At 36.5% G+C, this 19714-nt stretch overlaps 2 protein-coding genes across 4 annotated transcripts in view; both read left to right on the top strand.

The window, feature by feature from the left end:
• The window catches only part of LOC104894866 (hypothetical protein), a 60330-nt gene extending 46100 nt beyond the window's left edge, over positions 1–14230 (top strand). For 2 of the 3 annotated variants that reach the window (XM_010681212.3, XM_010681214.4), the window contains 17 exons: positions 1146–1276; positions 1354–2328; positions 2432–2508; positions 4115–4511; positions 4622–4708; positions 5430–5585; positions 5682–5866; positions 6467–7006; positions 8372–8549; positions 8699–8841; positions 8937–9063; positions 9719–9940; positions 10935–11285; positions 11534–11692; positions 11836–12126; positions 12865–13118; positions 13552–14230. In XM_010681212.3, coding sequence (XP_010679514.1) covers positions 1146–1276; positions 1354–2328; positions 2432–2508; positions 4115–4511; positions 4622–4708; positions 5430–5585; positions 5682–5866; positions 6467–7006; positions 8372–8549; positions 8699–8841; positions 8937–9063; positions 9719–9940; positions 10935–11285; positions 11534–11692; positions 11836–12126; positions 12865–12999 — 4154 coding nt within the window. In that variant the 3' untranslated portion in view covers positions 13000–13118; positions 13552–14230. The remainder of the gene's footprint in view (positions 1–1145; positions 1277–1353; positions 2329–2431; positions 2509–4114; positions 4512–4621; positions 4709–5429; positions 5586–5681; positions 5867–6466; positions 7007–8371; positions 8550–8698; positions 8842–8936; positions 9064–9718; positions 9941–10934; positions 11286–11533; positions 11693–11835; positions 12127–12864; positions 13119–13551) is intronic. The other variant, XM_048646283.1, reaches the window with a different exon arrangement.
• A 2421-nt stretch (positions 14231–16651) lies between these two features.
• LOC104894867 (plant UBX domain-containing protein 2) lies at positions 16652–18750 on the top strand. Its single transcript, XM_010681215.4, has one exon. It carries the CDS (start codon positions 17081–17083, stop codon positions 18632–18634), a length of 1554 nt encoding a protein of 517 aa, XP_010679517.1. The 5' UTR covers positions 16652–17080; the 3' UTR covers positions 18635–18750.
• The last annotated feature ends 964 nt before the right edge of the window (positions 18751–19714 follow it).

Here is a 19714-nt window from a genome sequence, read left to right on the forward strand (position 1 = left end):
TGACTTAATAAGCCGAAATTTCGTTCGAATTCCATATCCCGTATTTTCCATATCAAGACGCTACTTTTCAGTGTTATTGTCTAGAGATTCCCATTACTCCCTTCAATATGACATAAATCAACATAAAAAGATATAGGTAGAGATAAGAAGAGGCAAGCAAACAACAATCGTGAAATCAATGGCGGTTCTAAGGGGGGAAAATAAATGCTATATAAGTTGATTTTCTAATATAGATAGGCCTTGATGCGGTCCGTGCTGAACGTATCTGTTTCGTTCCTGCAAAACCGCAATCGTTTCCGTGATCATGACCAAAATCATATTTTAAAACCATCCGTTGTACACTTGTAAGATGGTGGATTTGTGGTAGTTGTTAATTTACTGTTTTTCTTTTTTTTTTTTTTTGGGGGGGGGGGGGTTTGGGGGTGAGTAACAATTTTTTGTATCCTGAAGAGTCCTTTCTGATGTGTATGGCGGACCTTGCATGAAGTCATGCTTTCTGCTAGCTCATATCATACCTTGAGTTGTTACTGGAATATTTCAATGATTTCCTCAAAGTGTTAGCTGCAATGTTGACACTTGACAGCTGAGACTTATAGTAATAGTGGTTAGTTTGTATTCAGGATGAAAAAGTAACATGGTTCTTTTAGAAGTTGGATGCAACTAACCTGTTCGGCTACATCATAGTATCAACCCCCGAAAGATATGTGACACTAAATGGGAGACACCTCCTGGAGTAACCAAAAAAAAGTAGTACTTGCTGGAATGAGAATATCTGGTTTTAGCTTCTGTTGAATTTCGAGGACAATAGTTTCGGTTTTAACCAATTGGATAGTTTTACAGCCTGATCGTTTAAGTGGAACCGCTTAGTTTTTTTTGGACACAATATGCATGATATATTTCTGTTGTTGTTCATGACAGCTCAACAATGTCCCCATCAGACTTGTGTTTCTCTCTGAGCCTTAATTTATCCTGGTCTCTCACTCTCTCTTGTTGATGCCTTTCCACTGACTGGACTGCTGAAGGCATTTATTGGGTTTTTTATGTGGGAATTTTAGTTCGGCAGGACTAGCTCTCTCGTACCGAGAACATTTTGTTCATCTTACATCCTGTTTTAATAATCAATTAGTATGTACTCCTTTACACAGGCGAAGTTGTTGGAGCTTCATCCTTTCCCGTAGGACATGGCACAAGTATTCTCACAAAGATAGCTTCCTCGAGGATGTTGCATCAGCAACATGCTGCTAAAAATATAGCTTCATATCCACTAAGGAGAAGGGTCAGTACAATCTATATCTTACTTAATTTGTGTTTATATGCTCATACTTAGTCAATAATGTCTGAATCCGACATCAGGATCAGGAAGTAAATGAGGGAGAAGAAAAGAATATTGGTTCTCTGCTGGTTTCTTCATCTTATTTTGAAAGAAAGCTAGTTGTAGATCTGCAGAAGGATACAATTAATGAGAATGAAGTTGACTCTGATGTGGGCTTCTGGATAGCACTCCGTCCTGATGGTCCTTGGGAGAGTTCTCGGTCCTTTCTTCCACTATCAGTTTTTCCGAAAAGCTTGGAAGACAATCTGCTTGCCATGGAAGTCATTAGCAGAAACAGGAAAAAACATGCTATTTTTAGAGGTCTTGCAACTGTTGTGAATGAGACCAATGCTAAATTAGATTTGTCTCTGTGTCCTTTATCTATGATTGATACAAGGACTGGAGATACTCGTCAAGGAATGGAGAATATTTTGACATTAGATCCTGGATCAGATTATATTTTACCTTGGAGATGCTTATCCGGGGATTCTGAAGAATGTCTCCGTGTTCGTCCTTACTGCGATTTGTCTGGTTCATCTTACTCTTGGGGTCTTACAGCTACTCTAGGATTTACTTTTGCTGGTGGAAAGGAGCAGCTCTCTTCAGAACAGGGTCTGCTCTCCAGGCAAAGTACAATGAAGCCTGTAAACAATATGACTTTCTCAACATTCAAGCTGAATGAACTTGAGAAAAAAGATGTCCTTTTGTGTTGCAAACCTAGCGTGCAAAATCAACAATATTGGCTTAGCGTTGGTACAGATGCATTAGTTCATCATACAGAATTGAATGCACCTGTTTATGATTGGAAAATTTCCATAAACTCCCCACTGAAGTTGGAGAATCGACTTCCTTGTCCAGCTGAATTCACAATCTGGCAAAGGACAAAAGATGGAAAAGGCATGGAGCTACAGCAGGGTAAAATTTTGTCTCGCAGATGCGCTCATATACATGCTGCTGATCCCAGGAAACCCATATATCTTTCGTTGTTTGTTCAGAGTGGTTGGACTATGGAGAAGGTACGTAGTTCGTAGTTCGTAGTTCATACACTATACCAGTGGTTATCAGCACGCTCTTTCCCCCCTTGCTCTTTTTCGTAACAATCTACTACATATGTAACAGGACCCTGTTGTCATCTTGGACCTGTCCTCAAATGATCTTGTTTCCTCATTTTGGATGGTTCACCAGCACACTAAAAGGTGCACTTTTAAATCTTCTATTTTTAAGAATATTTTGATGTGTACTGCACCACTGTTAGTCTGCTATCGAATGTTGAATAGAGAGCTTATCTGAAATTTAATCCTTTGCAAGTACATATACATAAGGAGCTTTATGGATCTACAGTAAACTAATCCAACACTAAAATTAATAATGTGTTGGCTACCCTTTCGTATTTTGTTTTGCACCTCAACTTTTTTTCTTTTGTCTTTGGAGGTGTTTGGGAGTGCAGTCTGGAAACTGTTTCAGTTCTGGAGCAGAGTGCTTACTGCTCTCTGAAGTTCTAAAACATTATAAGTTGTTGATTGCCTCATCTCTCTAAGGAGTCTAGGTTGACTAGGAATAACACTTGACACCAGAGCGTAATGTTGGTGGTAATCCATATTGGGCGATGATTGATTATGGCCTCACACTAATTTTTCTTGATGTCAACATTCAGCCTGGTATTGAAGAATCTGAATTTCCTTAAATACTATTCCTAGTATTTGTATTGTGTGTGATCACTGTTACCTGGATTGCGGGTTGGACTGCCATACAGTGAACCGGATCGTACGTTCCGAATCGAGGGCGAAACGTGGTCCCAAAAACTTCGTGATCCGTGTCATCATACTAGCGTCCCACAACTTATTTTGCTTCCTTCTCAGAGATGTTTGTGTTGTCAGAGAAGGCAGAGGAGAGAGAAAGAGAGGTAGAAGAAAGTGGTAAAAGTGGGTGGGGCCTTATGGACCACGTGCCTATTTGTACTTGTATTTTGCAGCTTGCAGCCTTGCATGCAAATCCAAAATGACTTCTTCCTCCTAAAAAAAGAAAAATGGAATTTTAAAATCAAAGCTTTTATGGACCATGTCTTTTTTTTCCGCCCTTTTTTGCTTTTGCATGGTTTGATAGATGTGCTTTGTATTTGCCTTTCCTTGTCATCCTTTTGATTAGCCCTCTCCCTCAGAAGTGGTGTCTGGAACATAACTCGAAAATGCGGTTTTGCTTGCGATCGTGGTAACGGTCAAGGTGATGTGGGAACGGGGATGATGCGGTTGTCGTACTGCCAAATATCGGCAGACCATGAGATATCCCTTGAACCCACCTAAAATGCATTTTCTTTTACACCTTTATGATGCGAGTAGTATCAGTTCGGTTTTGACACTATGTTCTGGAAACTGTTTCAGTTCCGGAACAGTGTGTTCATCGTTCTCTGAAGTCTGAAGTGCTAAAAAGAGCTGCATAGATTATTACCTCATCTCTGTACTAGACTTAATTGGTTAGGAATGAGATTGGGCGCTAGAGCCTATTGTTGGTGGAATCCATATTTGATGGTTGTTTTAATTATTGCTGCACACCGATTTTGTTTTGCTGCCATCATTTAAGTAGGGACTCAACTTCTAATGGGCAAAAACGCCTATAGGGAATGTCTATAACTGCTGACAGATCTCTTACATGGCTTGGAGGATGATTTGCTTTCCCCATACATTCTCTTTTCATTAATATATCCTCTTGTAATATCTCTTCTAGAGAAAAATAAAATAATTTTAAGGTGCTTACTCTGTTTGATATTAATCAGGACCCTGGATTTTTTTTCTTTTTGATCTACAGGAGGTTACGAGTGAGCATTGAACGCGATTTGGGAGGCACCATGGCAGCACCCAAAATAATCAGATTTTTTGTCCCATACTGGATTGATAATGATTCCTCTCTGCCTCTAGCTTATCGAGTTGTGGAGATTGAGTCTCTTGATAGTGGAGACAATAGCATTCTTAAGTCTGTAAAAAATTCTGTCCCCAGGAAAAATGTACAGGTCTTGGATGTGATTAGGGATACTAGTCCTACACCTAGCATGCTCTCACCCCAAGATTATGTTGGACGTGGTGGTGTTCATCTTTTCACATCTCATAATGATACATATCTGTCACCTAAAGTCGGAATTTCTGTAGCTATACGTGATTCAGAAAATTACAGTCCTGGTATTTCACTTGTTGAGCTTGAGAAGAAGGTAGTGAAGACAGGATCCTTTTTGCTATTTTAATGATTTAGTTTTTATTGTTTCCGTTGCTGATAAAAGCATTATTTAATCTTGTGCCAACAACTTGAATTAATTTCCAGGGGCGTGTCGATATTAAAGCCTTCAGCTCAGATGGATCTTACTATAAGCTTTCAGCACAGCTCAACATGACTTCAGATAGAACAAAGGTATGAATTTGACTTCCATTTCTTTGTTAGTTCCGGAAATTGATATATTTGCCTAGGCGTTCTGTTTTGATTTTGCTATGGTTTATGTATTTGATGTTTTCCTAGCTAACCTGTGACCTTACATGAACTGGCTCTGTGGGGCATATGTGCTCCATAGATGTAGTACTGACTTTCCCAGTGACCATTTATATTTTTAATCATCTAGTAGTGAAGATTATAAAATGTTGATTTTTGGCAAATATACATTGAAATAAATTCAACATCTTACCCAGTAAATTTTGTTCTCTATATCAATCAAAGTTAGTATATAAATAATGCTAAAGTTTGATGCAATTAGGTAGTGGATGTATCGGTAAAGTTCATACATGTTTTATTAGGTAGTTGCTTTCAAAGAGTGACATATATTAGGTATTTGTCAACAGATAATCCTGTATGAAATAACAATGTTGATAAAATATTTAATGTTATTTCAAACGTGTGTTGAACTGAACAAGTATGACAGTTTTAGGGTAAGAGGTGCATAGCAGAAGCCAAATTTAAGTGGAAAACAGGTGTATATGCCAGATCCCTTTAATTGATGCAATTTTCTCTATGTTGAAAAAGGTGTTTTGGTTTAGAACATTATATCTTTTCGTTGTTCTATTGATGTTGGTAGCTTTGCTTCGTCAATTTTTGTTCAAGACTTTTTGTTGCGATCATAATGTGTGATTCAAACTTTCAGGTTATTCGTTTTCAGCCACGCACGTTGTATATAAATAGAATTGGTTTTAGTGTGTATATTCAGCAGTGCAGTACTACATCTATGGAGCACATATGCCCCACAGAGCCTCCAAAAGCCATCCGATGGCACTCTTCATCCGAAGTTGAAATGTTGAAGGTATATAAAGCAAATTGATCCTTCATTTAATAAAGATGACTTCAAAAATCATTATTGTCTTTCTCTGAGCTTATTGACATTTCTTATTTGCTTCAGATGCGAGTGAATGGATATAAGTGGAGTAGACCATTTAGTGTGGGGTCTGAAGGGATGATGTCAATTGTACTGGAAAGTGATTCAGGTGGCCGTAATATGATTATAAGGGTAGTAATCAGAACTGGCTCTGGAAATTCGCGCTATGAAGTTATATTTCGTCCAAATTCATTGTCAAGTCCATACAGGTGTAATTCAGTTCCAACTCAGTTTTATTTAAAATACTTGAATTTAAATCATGAGATCCTGACTCATTAATATGTTTTCATATGTTCCATTTTTAGCTGCAGCTAATGTAGAAATCTGATACAGTTCCGACTCCAGTTTTATTTACACTTGAATTCTGAATCGTGAGATCATGACTCATTAATATTAATTATGTTTACATCTGTTCCATTTTGCACATTAGCTGCAGCCAATGTTACTGATCAAGTCAAGTACTATTTTGGGGTGGTGCAATGAATTTCAAAGCGGCTCTTGATAGTCCTTTTTTGTTTCTAGATCTTCCCCTGTACTCCTGTAGTATGCAAATGCAAAATTCTTTATGGAAAGCTGGATATAAAGCTTTGGGATATGTCCAATTTGATCCTTCCTTTTTCACTTTGGATCAGTACTTAAAAATCTAAATTTTTGAGACTTTTAACTTTGAACAGAATATGGGAAAGGCAGATGCAATCAATATGTCAAATTGATCTTTTGGAAATTGTCACATCCCTGGCCTGTGCTTAATTTTCATATTTGTTCCTGGTGTTTATGGGCTCAAATTACTAATAGCTATCTCTTGTCAGGATTGAGAATCGTTCTATGTTTCTTCCCATTCACTTCCGCCAAGTCGATGGAACGAGTGATTCGTGGAGGTATCTTCCTCCAAATGCAGCCACTTCATATTCATGGGAAGACGTTGGAAGGCGGCGTTTGTTGGAGCTATTTGTAGATGGATCTGATCCACAGAGAGCAGTGAAATACAACATTGATGAGGTATATGATCATCAGCCTATGAATGTTGGCAGTGGACCAGCTAGAGCTATACGTGTGGCCATAGTTAAAGAAGAGAAGATGAGTGTAGTTAAAATTAGTGATTGGATGCCTCAAGATGACCTTGTACCAGGTGCACGGAAAAGAACTTCGCCATCTGTGTCGCCTCTTCCTATAGCTGAGCCTGAGTATGAAAGTCCTCCATCTACGTCAAGTGCCGAATTTCATGTTATTATTGAGCTTTCGGAGCTTGGTTTGTCCATTATTGACCATACACCAGAAGAGATGCTCTATATGTCTGTGCAGAATTTTCTTTTATCACATTCTACAGGCTTGGGCTCTGGGACTAGTAGGTAGGTCATACTCTACTGACTTGCTTACTACCAATGGCTCAGAACTATTACAATTTTCATCCATGTACAAGCATAATTCCAACTTAGAAGTCCTCTCTATCTTTCTTCTAGGATTCTGTTTAAAAGGTCTACTTTTTTTTTCATTTTTGAGCCCAAAGAAATATAGATCTTAAGGGTATTGCTTACTTGCATGGGGGATTCAAGTCTTGAGATTTGTATTTCGGAGTGAAATTTTAGTTTATGAACGATGCTAGACTATGTTTCTTGGACTCCTCATCTCACCTCTAGTACCCATTTCAGGCCCTCGACACTTTGGTATGGGTATGAACACTATAGTTTTCTTGTGGACCAAAATCATGGTTAGTTTTCAATCCTGGCTAAGTCTTACATTGCAGTTGAGCCTGTGTCGAACACGAGTAACATGAATTTAGACCTTTCTTGAATTTTGAGATTAAAGCAACTCCCTTGTCCCATGTAAATATTCCAACTTCTGATTTTGAATTTTCCTGGTGATGTTTCTAAACATTAGTTAGGTTATAATCGATCTACTTCTATCATTTTATGAGCATGCCCTTCATTTACTTGTATCATAGCATTAAATATCCATAAGCTCTCTTTGTAACACAGTGTTCTCCTTTTTCACTTTGGTACCATTCAATGTGATTTTCCTAGTTATTCTCTATCTCCATATAATTGATGCCACTGTACCTATTCTTATTACTTTTTTTTTTTTTTTTGACTTGCAACACTTTCTACTTTTGCTTTTTCCTTTTTCTCTATCTCTCTCCAATCACATGGGGCCCTTTCTTTTTTTCCTCTCTACCTCTCTACCTCTCTCCTACCCAAATGTTGCAAGTAAAAAAAACCGGAGGAAGTAGTTCTTTTCTACTATCCTTAGATCTTTGTGGAGAGTGAAGTAGGAAAAACCCTATGAAATGTAGGGAGCAACGTTAATTAACTACACAATGCTAATTTTGTCAAGTTAGACTGCACATTATTAATTGCCTTTCTTGATCTGTGTGATTGGTCATTGAGGGATATGTATGGGTACATGATTGCTTGGGGTCTTGACATAATTGCTGTAACACTCCCTTCTGTACATGGGTTAGCCCCATGGTGTCGCTTCAATTTATTGTATTGTTACTTGTCAACCACAATTTAATTTTCGACTTTCTCCAGCCACGCCTATCAACTTGAGGACATCAAAATATCTATTACTTAACTGTTCATAGAGGTTTACTGTGAACTATGTTCTCTAATCTTTTTTAATCTCAACGTATGTGTTTTATGTTTTATCTTTTGTGAACTAAACAGCTGGGTTGCACAATAATTTATTAGCGACGATTGGTTTTTTTTTCTCTGCAGACTAAAATTGAAAATGCGTGGACTCCAAGTGGACAACCAGCTTCCATTGTCTCCCATGCCAGTTCTTTTCAGACCGCACAGAGTCAATGAGGAGATAGACTACATCTTAAAATTCTCTGTGACATCGCAATCAAATGGGTCGCTAGATTTGTGTGTCTATCCTTATATAGGATTCCATGTAATTTTTTTATTCAACCTCTTTCAAATTTTGATTAGCGTACTTAGATTTATTTTCCCTTTTTGTTGCTTGTGGGATAAAAGGGGGCGTGTTTTTTCTTCCTCGTGACCAATTTTTCTGATTCTTAAAGCCATTTTCTGCTTCAATAGGGGCCTGACAACTCAACCTTTTTGGTAAATGTTCACGAGCCAATCATATGGCGCCTTCATGAGATGATCCAACAGATTAACCTTAATAGGTTCAATGCTACAGAAACAAATGCTGTTTCTATAGATCCGATTATCCAAATTGGGTATGGGTTGTCTGATTTGAACTGAATATTGGATCATGCTTCCTCTACTTATGATTGTATGGCTACTTACTCAGAGAATCTTTTTGAAATTGTAGAGTTCTTGACATCTCAGAAGTACGGCTGAAGGTATCAATGGTCATGTCACCAACTCAGCGACCTAAGGGTGTGCTTGGTTTCTGGGCATCCTTGATGACAGCACTGGGGAATATGGAAAATATGCCAGTAAGATATGTCTCCTTTGTTATTGTTGGCTTTATTTGAGTTTATCTCATGGTTTTAAATATGTAATGCCATAATGGTCTTGGACTTGCGGAACCGATATTGCCTGCATCCTCAAGGGTCTTTACTTGTCTGTAAATATGACCGTTACAAGGCCATTATGGGTGATATAGGTCATTACAGCTAATAAAAAATTTACTCCACGTCAGCAATGACTCTATCGCGACATCATGATAAATTACGCTTCTGCAATATGCTACTGTGACCGCAACCGAGATATAAAGCCTTGTTTTCCTTCCAGTATAGTCTAAGTGGTTTCGCGTCATTTCAACTTAAGATATTTTTTCTCTCAGAAACTCCTTATATCCTAATTAATTTTTACTTTTTGAGGTGTAGAGACAATGCGCTGCATGTCTTTTGATGCATGACATTTTCTTTTGAAGATTGTCTTTATCTGATTTATGTGCTCTCTTCAATTTGTTTTTGGTTTGATATTACATCCATGAACGATGCCTTCATTCCACGTATTATGCATGCCTTTTCTGGAAACTTTATATGGAGTCTCTACTCTTCTATTTTAGATGTCGTTTATACCACTTTTAAGATTTTTGAAAATAAGAATGCAACTTTAATCGTTACTTTTTCTTGTAATAATTAGGTGAGGATACAGCAGCGGTTTGTGGAAAATGTGTCTATGCGACAGAGTGCTATTATCAGCAATGCTACCTCAAATGTACAGAAGGATCTGCTAAGCCAACCTCTTCAGCTGCTTTCTGGCGTTGATATACTTGGGAATGCAAGCAGTGCTCTCGAACACATGAGCAAAGGTGTTGCAGCATTATCAATGGATAAGAAATTTATCCAAAGCCGACAAAGACAGGTTTCTTAGTCATATTTCAGATTTTTTTTTCACTGGCCTTTTCTTTTTAACGTCATTAACGTGGTCTACTGCAGAAATTCAAGAGATCTGTTTCCGTGCTTGTAATTTTTTCTGTAAAATCATGAGTATAGTTGACTTAGGGTGCATTATCTTCACCTTAAAAGAAATACGTTCTAGCTCTTATTAGGTTTGATCATGTTTAAATATAAAGGTAAAATTAGGGGTGCTCGAGTAAGATGATTAGTTCAAGTGAAGAGAATGCACCCCTACTGTCTAATTCTCTGGTTACACAATATAGATCATGGACCCAGTGCTATAATATAATAGGATCGAGGGCGTAGCCTGACGGTAGCTACGGCCATCTCCCAGGGCAAGCACCGGGTTTGAATCTCACCAGAAGTAGGGGGGAGGAAGGAAAGGAGTATGCTAGATGAAGTTGGACCTCAAGGTGACCTTAAGAGAGGGCAGCCGAGGATTAGATATTCCAAACATGATGATCCAATTGTTGATGCAAAATAAACTGATAAACCTAGATTTCTGCAGAAGTCTTGAATTCCTTAATCCTTGTTAGTTTAGAATCATACAAAGTAATCGTCAAGAAATCAACATACTCAGTATGAGTCTGACTGCAGCTGTTGGAACATTGAAGGTTTAATCAACCAGTTAAGCTATAAACATGTCCTGCTTTCAACTCTGACAAAGACAAGCTTTATGGAACTGACACAGAGAGTTCATGATTAATCAGAGTTAGGAGTTAGGACATAGGAGTTAGGGCTTACGACTGATTTGTAGTAATGAAATCACTGTTTATTCTCTATTTATATTTGCTTTTACAGGCGTATCATTTTCTAGCTTCTATTCTAGTCCCTAAAGAAAAGAGACTGTTCTGCTTTAAGGCTTCAGCATTCATATGAGACAAATTCTGATCATGAAATTGATTGCCATTGTACATGTCCAGAAGCAATAGCCTCATCTTAATTTATCTTTATTGCAGGAAAAAGTAGGAGCCTTCGGTGATGTCATCAGAGACGGAGGTGGAGCATTAGCTAAAGGTTTTTTCAGAGGTGTCACGGGAATTGTAACAAAGCCTTTTGAGGGGGCAAAATCATCTGGTGTTGAGGGTTTTGTCCAAGGTGTAGGGAAAGGAATAATAGGTGCAGCTGCACAACCAGTGAGTGGTGTGCTGGATCTTTTGTCAAAAACTACTGAGGGTGCCAATGCCATGAGAATGAAGATACAAGCTGCTCTAACTTCTGAAGAACAACTTCTACGAAGAAGATTACCACGAGTAATTAGTGGTGATAATCTGCTTAAACCTTATGATGAATATAAAGCACAAGGACAGGTATTTATTAACCCTAATTATTTTGAATTAGAAGAGGTTCCTAATGGAGATACTTTCTTGTTATCCCTAATTTTACTAACTCAAGATGTGCATTTTAAATATTGACTATCAACTTTGTATATAACCATAGATATATAGATACCAAGAGTTGCTTGATTTCCTATGACAACTGTAATTTCTTACCTTATATTTTTAACAACCATGTAAAGTACAAGTGCATGACCTGTAATCTTTTTTTCATCATAAAGGTTATACTACAGCTAGCGGAATCGGGATCTTTTCTTGGCCAAGTTGATTTGTTTAAAGTGCGTGGAAAATTCGCTTTATCAGATGCCTATGAAGATCATTTTATGCTTCCCAAAGGAAGAGTCTTTGTAGTCACCCACCGTAGAGTTGTACTTCTGCAAGTAAGTGGACAATGGACAATAAAGCACAATGCTCGGTTATTCTATTTGTAATTTTTTGCAGAAGGTTTACTTTTAGGTACATCTTGCTAGTGCGCAATTGACTGTTAGTTCCCATTTGACACTGGATATTTCTTAAATTTCAGCAACCCTTGAACATTATTTCACATCAAAGAAAATTCAGTGCAGCCAAAGATCCATGTTCAGTTTTGTGGGATGTGTTGTGGGATGACCTGATAACTATGGAGGTGACTCATGGAAAGAAAGACCAACCCAATGCACCGCCTTCACGTGTCCTCCTATATCTCCAAACGAAGTCAACAGAAAGCAAGGATCAAGTTCGTACTGTCAAATGCAACGGTGATTCTAATCAGGCTTTTAAGGTTTATGCTGCAATTGAGCAAGCAATGAGCACCTATGGACCGAACCAGTCAAAGGTGAGGATGAGTAATGCCTTTCTAGCAGCATAATTTTCACCATTTACTTTTTGTTTTGTGTCTTTTTATCCAAGTCATGGGTCAATCTTTGCTTACCTTAATATATAATACGTGCACCCAGCAAAAGAATAAATATGAACTTGCACAATTTTCGCTCAACTAGAAGCCATTGGCTTGGCACATTCAGGGTAATTTACGTCAGAAAAGTAATGTGGGGCCCAAATTTGCTTATAGCTGCATTTTCTATTACCTAGCAGACGGAGATGCAGAAGCATGTGAGGTGTAGACGGGAAGAAAGAGGAGGGTTTTAGGAGTGGTGTCAACATTTTTATTCTTAAAATTCACATCATTTCTAACAGTAACAATGGTCTTTTGACATACTAAAAAAACAGTTGAGGCCTTAGTCATGGCCTGCTTGAGAGTGTCAAAAGGCTTGAGTTGCTCCAGGACCCCACTCATAGTGGACACAAACTCCCTTCTGTACTTCTCGCTGTCTCTTCTTGTGGTCAAATTTTTTTTCTTTTGCCACAACAAAAGGAAAGGATTGTGTAATAAATGACCAGCATATCGGAGCAAATTATCAACTTTCTGGGGGGATTAAGCAATTGCTCTATCCCTAAAAGAAAAGTTCATCTGCTTCATTTAGCAACTAAGCTTATTTTTCTCACAAAGTAGCTGTAGAATGTTCAAGTGGCTATCATATAATGAATAATGTTCATTTATATTTTTTGTTATCAGGCACTCCTGAAAAAGATTACAAGACCTTATTCCCCAACGGCTGACCCCAAGGAAGGACTTGGTGTGTGGTCTCCGGGACAATTTCCAGCATCAGTTCCTACAACAAGGTCACTATTTGGCAGTAGCCCGATCTAAGAATAAAAAGTGGAATTTATTCTAGCTTACGTGCAAAACGTACACCATCAATATGTTTTATTACGTTGGAGCTCTCGAATTCTCTGACACTCCTGTACATGCACTTTCTATCCAGAAAGGTAATAATAGACAGCTTTATCTTTCTTGATGCTTTTGTTCTTTTTTTTATCTGTTTGCAAGATTTCCCTATTCAGCTCATGTACACTGTCACTCACCATGGCAATATAGTGACATGAAATCGGTATTAGGGTCCTCTCTGTTATTTTTCTCCATTTTCTATCCTTAAATTATGACACTTGCGCCAACAAAAAAAATCTCAACTACCTCCACCCCTTAAAACAAAATTTTTACCCCTAAACGCATTCTAACCATTAAGGTCGCTCATGTCCCACTGGATAAATGGTTGCTTGCTAATGTCGGCCTTCAATATTCACATTACTGCACTTCTCCTAAAGCAAGAACATGCAAATGTTTACAGTGGAACTCTCATTATTTCTTTCTTATCCTGAAATTTTCGGGTTGATTTAAGATTTTCATTTTGCCTCTCTGCAGGCATGGAGGCGATACTACAGAGTAGTCATGTAAGGGTTTTGCCTGATGCCCTGGATGAGGTGGACTATTGACCCCTTCCTGAAACAAAAAGAGGCATATATGTACATATTATTAGTTCAGTAAGTGTACATGAACAATGTGGATCATTCTGCTAAAAATTAGTTAGAGTTCCACAGCTCTTTTACATCCATAGTAAATCCATATTTGTAAATTTACGTGTAGAAGCAATGCTATTCTTCATACTGGCTTGTTTGCTTCTCTAGGAGATGACCTGCCATTCTTTTGCATGACTGGAGTTACGGAAAGAAATTAATTTTGTTTCTTTCCTTGCTTCGTCGATGACTTTTGAAGTGAATACCTTTTTGCCCACATAAATGGAGAAGGAAGAGATCGGACATTTTAAGTAAGTTACATTCTTCATTTTAGCAAGTTGCTGAGATAGTTGTGGAAGCAGTCTTTTCAATCCTCTATATTTCGTATCAACTAGCCGCGATTTGGTACAGTAATAGTTTGATACACAGCATACTCCGATGACAATTTATGGATTATAGGATATCTGAATCTGTAAAATTCAACCATAAAACTCCAAGTCTCTAACTGCTTGTCTTTTTATTTCTGGATCTCCAGTTACATATTCACTTGAAAGTACAATGAAAAATCCATTTATTGTTGGTCGTCATGTTTCAATTTGTATAATAACTGGAAGGGGATAATCCTCATTTTCAGTATCAATAGCCAATAGGAACCGCTAGAGCGTGGGTTAACGATGTTTATACCTATGATTGTGGAAGTACAGAAGCTGTCTACCTTGTGACTTACAAGCATAAACAGCCAACCAGCGATGTTGCTTTCTTATACTTATCACAGAAGTATACTAAGTATAAAATTTCTGTTTATCTCTCTCTATCAAAAGATAACAGATAAATTATTTAATTTTGATTTTGAAATATGAAAGCCAACTAAGTTTAGATCTGTTATTGTCATCAAGTAATCTTTCGTTGTTAGTTTGTGTGATGGTGATAGCAATTTTACATGACATTACTATCTTTTTTTTATATCATATAGTTTATTTGGTAAAGTTTTATAGGAGTGGACATGACGACCAAAGTCTAAGATCAAGTCATGTCTACATCACTGTTCTTAGTTGTTCATTTACATGGTTGATTTATATTTTGATAATTCAGTTTATTATTGGTTTTGCAAGAGATTACTTACTTTTAATTTAAATGTAGGCGATTGTTATAGCCTTATAGTAAGAAGAGAGCGGACTAGTTTTTTAAATATATTGATTAATTTAATCTATATATTGACCAATTTAATTCATTCAATAATCACATTCTTTCATCAATTTAGTGACTAGGTTAATTCATTTAGTGACTAGTTTAATCCATTCGATAAAAGTAAGTCATGTTATTTTAAAAATTATCTGCTTTAATTCGAGATTCAAAGGGAAACAAGTTAGAATTCTAATGTGTTCTGAGGAGCATGGTGCACTCGGTAAAAAATTGTTCCATTTTGGATGAGTAAATGTTTTCTTTCAACAAATATTCGTTTTAAGCATATTAACGAAAAATATGTTCTGTTTTTCGTGAATTTTTTTCTATTTTCAGTAAGCAAATGTTCTATTTCAACGAATGTTCATTTAAAGATTATGCCAAAATATATGTTTTATTTTTCGTGAAAATTGTTATATTTTCAATAAGCAAATGTTTATTTCAATAAATGTTCGTTTTAAGCTTGTTTTTCAGTAGAAAATTATACCATTTTTCACAAAAAATATTCTATTTTCGATAAGCAAATGTTTTTTTTAAAAAAAAATGTTCGTTTACAACTTATTTTTCAGCAAACAAATATGTTCTATTTTTCATGAAAATATGGTCTATGTTTGATGAGCAAATGTTCTATTTAAGTACTCCCTCCGGTCTTTGTTAGTTCACCCGTTTCTTTTGCACAAAGTTTTAGGAGAAACAATATTGTGGGACATAGAAAGAAAAACTATTAATTTATGTTAAAGTTGAATATATGTGTGATGTAAAGTTAGTGGTCTCATTTCAAAAATAAAAACAAAAGAAATGGGTAAATTAAATAAGGAACATCGCAAAAAAGAATATGAGTAAACTAATAAAGACCGGAGGAAGTAATTGAATTTTGATAATGTTTCACTTCAACAATAAAATGTTCATTTTTGTAATTGAATTCTGCTAATAGTCCACTTCAATAGTTAAATTTTCGTCTTCGTAAGTGAAGTCTTATGATGTTCCACTTCAACAAGAAAATGTTCGTTTTCGTAAGTGAATTATTGTAATATTCCCCTTCAACATAAAATGTCCGTTTTCGTTTTCTTAAATATTCTATTTTGCATTGTGCTCCTGGGAGCACAATCCACATATTAGGAAACAAGGGTAGGAAAAGAGAAGGGACGACTATATTGGTGTGATATATCTAGGGATAACATTTAGAATGAGATGGAATAGGCATTTGAGGAGAACATATATGCTCAGATTTGTGTTTAGTTTATTGTATTCATTGGTGTTGTCCGCTTCAACAATATTCGTAAAAAGGAATGTTATATACTATATCAAAAATAAATTAGATCATTTATCCCATCTTGATCTCTCATAACAAGTTGGGGACACCGGACTTTGAAACTTCGAGGCACTTGAACGATAGTTTGGACACAGTACCTTAAAAAAATTAGAAGATATGTTAAGTTGGCAATTTAAGCTTTTATATAATAAAAATATAAACAACAAATTAATAATATATAAAGGGAAAGATATCCAAAATCATCCTAAGACCTACTTGCTTATACATACCACTTAGGCCCTATTTTTTTGGACTTTATTTCAGTTAAGTTCAATTCAACGCAGTTCATTTCAGCCAAAATAAGTTAAGTTCGGCACAATAAATGATAAATAATAAATTATAAATAATAATAATCAACATATAAATAATAAATAATCAAAATATAAATAATAAATAATCAAAATATTAAATTAATTATACATTATATTAACTTTAATCAAATAATGTTGGAAAAATATTTAAAGGATTTCCCTTTAGAAATAATTAAGATTAAGTCAACGGATTCCTTTTTCAATTATTAAATCAATCCAAATTCCACGGCATTGAAATTTCAGGGTACGCAGAGTTCCAATAACTTAGCGAGGAACCTTGAATCATGCTTTGTCTGAAATCTGAATTTTTTCCGTAGGAAAGAGAAGAAAGAAATCACAAATCAGCGTAAATTGTTGTTTTGTTTACGCGGACCTTTTTTATTGTTTATCATCTCATCTAACATCACATCACCTGGTTCGTCTCTCTCCTCTATAACTCTCTCTTTTTATACATGTACATCTCAATTCTTACCCTAAAAACAAATTAGATCTGCAGAACTATTTCATTTGTGCAAATAAGCATCTGATTTATCGTATTTTGATTCTTTGACTACCATTTTTACATACTCGAAAGCTGTTGTTGGTTCTATTTTCATCTGGTTGTTTAGATATCTATACCATATAATATAAAGATGGATGACATGAAAGACAAGTTTAAAGGTTTCATGAAAAAGGTGAATACTCAAATGACATCTTCTTCTTCTGGTAAATTTAAGGGGCAAGGCAGGGTTTTGGGTTCTTCATCTTCAGGACCCACTAATCCAAATCCAAATCTAAATCTTAATCGGGCTTCTTCAGGTTCACAATTTGTTAATACAAATAAGAACTATAACCCACCTTCTTCTGCTCAATCAAAGCCCTTATCTCAGAAACTACCAAGTTCTGATCTTTCTGTGAGTAAACCCACCTCATTTGAAGATTCAAAGGCTTCAATTCCAATCTCAAATGCAATTCCAAATTCTAATCAAAATAAGCCTTCTAAAGATGGGTTTGATCCATTTGAATCATTGATGACATCAGGGAATCGGAATAAGAATGGATACTCACTTAATGTGTTTGAATGCCCGGTTTGTGGTTCCGGTTTCACTTCTGAAGAGGATGTGTCATTGCACATTGAATCTTGTATTGATAAGACAAACAAGAACGGCGGTGATGGTAGTGGTGGTGGTGCTAGTGGTGATGTTGATGGGGTTGATTTGGATTTGGGTTCACTGGGAGTGGGTGATGCTCAAAATAAGGCCGAGACAACGAACAAATTGGAAGCTTGTGTTGGTATGTATTATTCAGGAAACCCATCAGAAAGCTCAATTGATGTTATATTGAGGTTGTTAAGAAACATAGTTAAGGAACCAGAGAATCCTAAGTTCCATAGGATAAGGATGGGGAATCCCAAGATAAGGGAGGCCATTGGTGAGGTAACAGGAGGTATCGAGTTGCTGGAAGTTGTTGGATTTCAACTGAAAGAAGAGAGTGAAGAGATGTGGGCTGTGATGGAGACGCCTTCAGAAGAGCGCATTCTGATGCTCAAAGACTCAGTAAAGTTGTTGGAACAAGCAAAAGATGCCGGAAGTTTGTCATCTGCATCTGTAGTAAAGGTAGATGAGAAGTCTGAACTGGAGAAGAAGGATAAAGAGAGTGAGCCTAAGATGATTGACCGACAAATCAAGGTCTTCTTTTCAGTTTCTGAAAGTCTTGCAGCAAGGATTGAGTTACCAGACTCTTTCTATAAGCGGTCTGCTGAAGAGGTAAGAAGAGAAGCCGAGATGAGGAAGAAAAAATTAGCTGAATCTCAGCTTCTGATCCCCAAGTCCTTCAAGGAAAAGCAGGCTCAAGCAGCTCGGAAGAGATACACCAAAACTATAATCAGGGTCCAGTTTCCTGATGGTGTCGTTCTTCAAGGTGTCTTCTTTCCCAAGGAGCCAACTAGTGCTCTCTACGAGTTTGTGAGCTCGGCACTGAAGCAACAGGGATTGGAATTTGAGTTGATTCATCCAGTGCCAGTCAAACGGCGAGTGATCCCATGTTTTCCTGCACTGGGGAAGAGAGCATCAACACTTGAGGAAGAAGATTTGGTCCCTTCTGCCCTGGTTAAATTCAAGCCAATTGAGACTGATTCTATGGTATTTACTGGCCTTACGAATGAACTACTTGAAATAAGTGAACCACTTGGTAGCAGCACATCTTAATATTTACTGCAGTGTGATTTACTCTCCCCGACTTGTCATTATATTATAGATATTCAGACCTTACAAGATGTGAATTTCGTGTTGGTAGACAAGTTTACATATTCGTGTTTGCTGCATCTTTGTGTTGCATATCAAGGAAGTTAATAAGCTTTGAGTTCGACCGCAAATCAATCATGAACCACATACATCAAAACTCAAAACCAACTCGAAGCATACAAATTACAAGCTCATTTCTTGAACACACCCTCGTACTGATCTCTATGAGCTTACTATGTCCGCTTAAAAATAAGAGGTCATGTTAAATATCAAATTAAGGCAATTAAGGTGCAGTATATGAAGTGAAGAATGTGAAAGAAATTTTTTTTTTTTTGATGGCAATGCGAATGTAATTTTGTAATATTGACTACCATCCATATGGTAACATTATTAAAACTTTGTGATCATATTGAGAGTTTGCAAATTTGTTTTTGCAAGTAAATTTAAGAGAATTGAATTAATGACTTACTGTGCAGTTTATGTATGTTCCCATTTTACTAACAGACCACACTTTTTAATGATCTTTGTTATTTTTTTAAAAGGTAAAGATCTTTGTTGTGGTCTTTATCCTCATGTGTGTTACTCCCTCCGTCTCATAATATAAGTCCTGATTCTGTTTTTACATGGGAATTAAGATAAACTAGAATTTTTTTTATTTAAATAAAAAGATTCATTTTTATTGGGAAACACTTACATTGTTTTTTTCTTTTTAACAAAAAATAAAAACTTAGTATTGATGTTGCACAGTTTAATGTGTAGAGGAGTTCAATGGGTTATGAGATTCTATTTTATCATTAATAATGGTGCATTGGAAGCTGAAATTATGAGGACTTTTTGGGAGTTACATTATTTTCATGAGAGTACTTTGGGTATAATTATTGATTAAAAATAGAAACAAGACTTATATTTTGGGACACTTTAAAAGGAAAGGGGACTTATATTATGGGACGGAGGGAGTATAAAAAGCTTTTCTAGAAGTTTGTGATTTGAATGGGAATACTCAGCTCTAATTAATAGATTAATTATTGCGCATCTTGTTCTATT

Source organism: Beta vulgaris, chromosome 6, assembly GCF_026745355.1.
Source record: "Beta vulgaris subsp. vulgaris cultivar EL10 chromosome 6, EL10.2, whole genome shotgun sequence".
NCBI lineage: Eukaryota > Viridiplantae > Streptophyta > Magnoliopsida > Caryophyllales > Amaranthaceae > Beta > Beta vulgaris.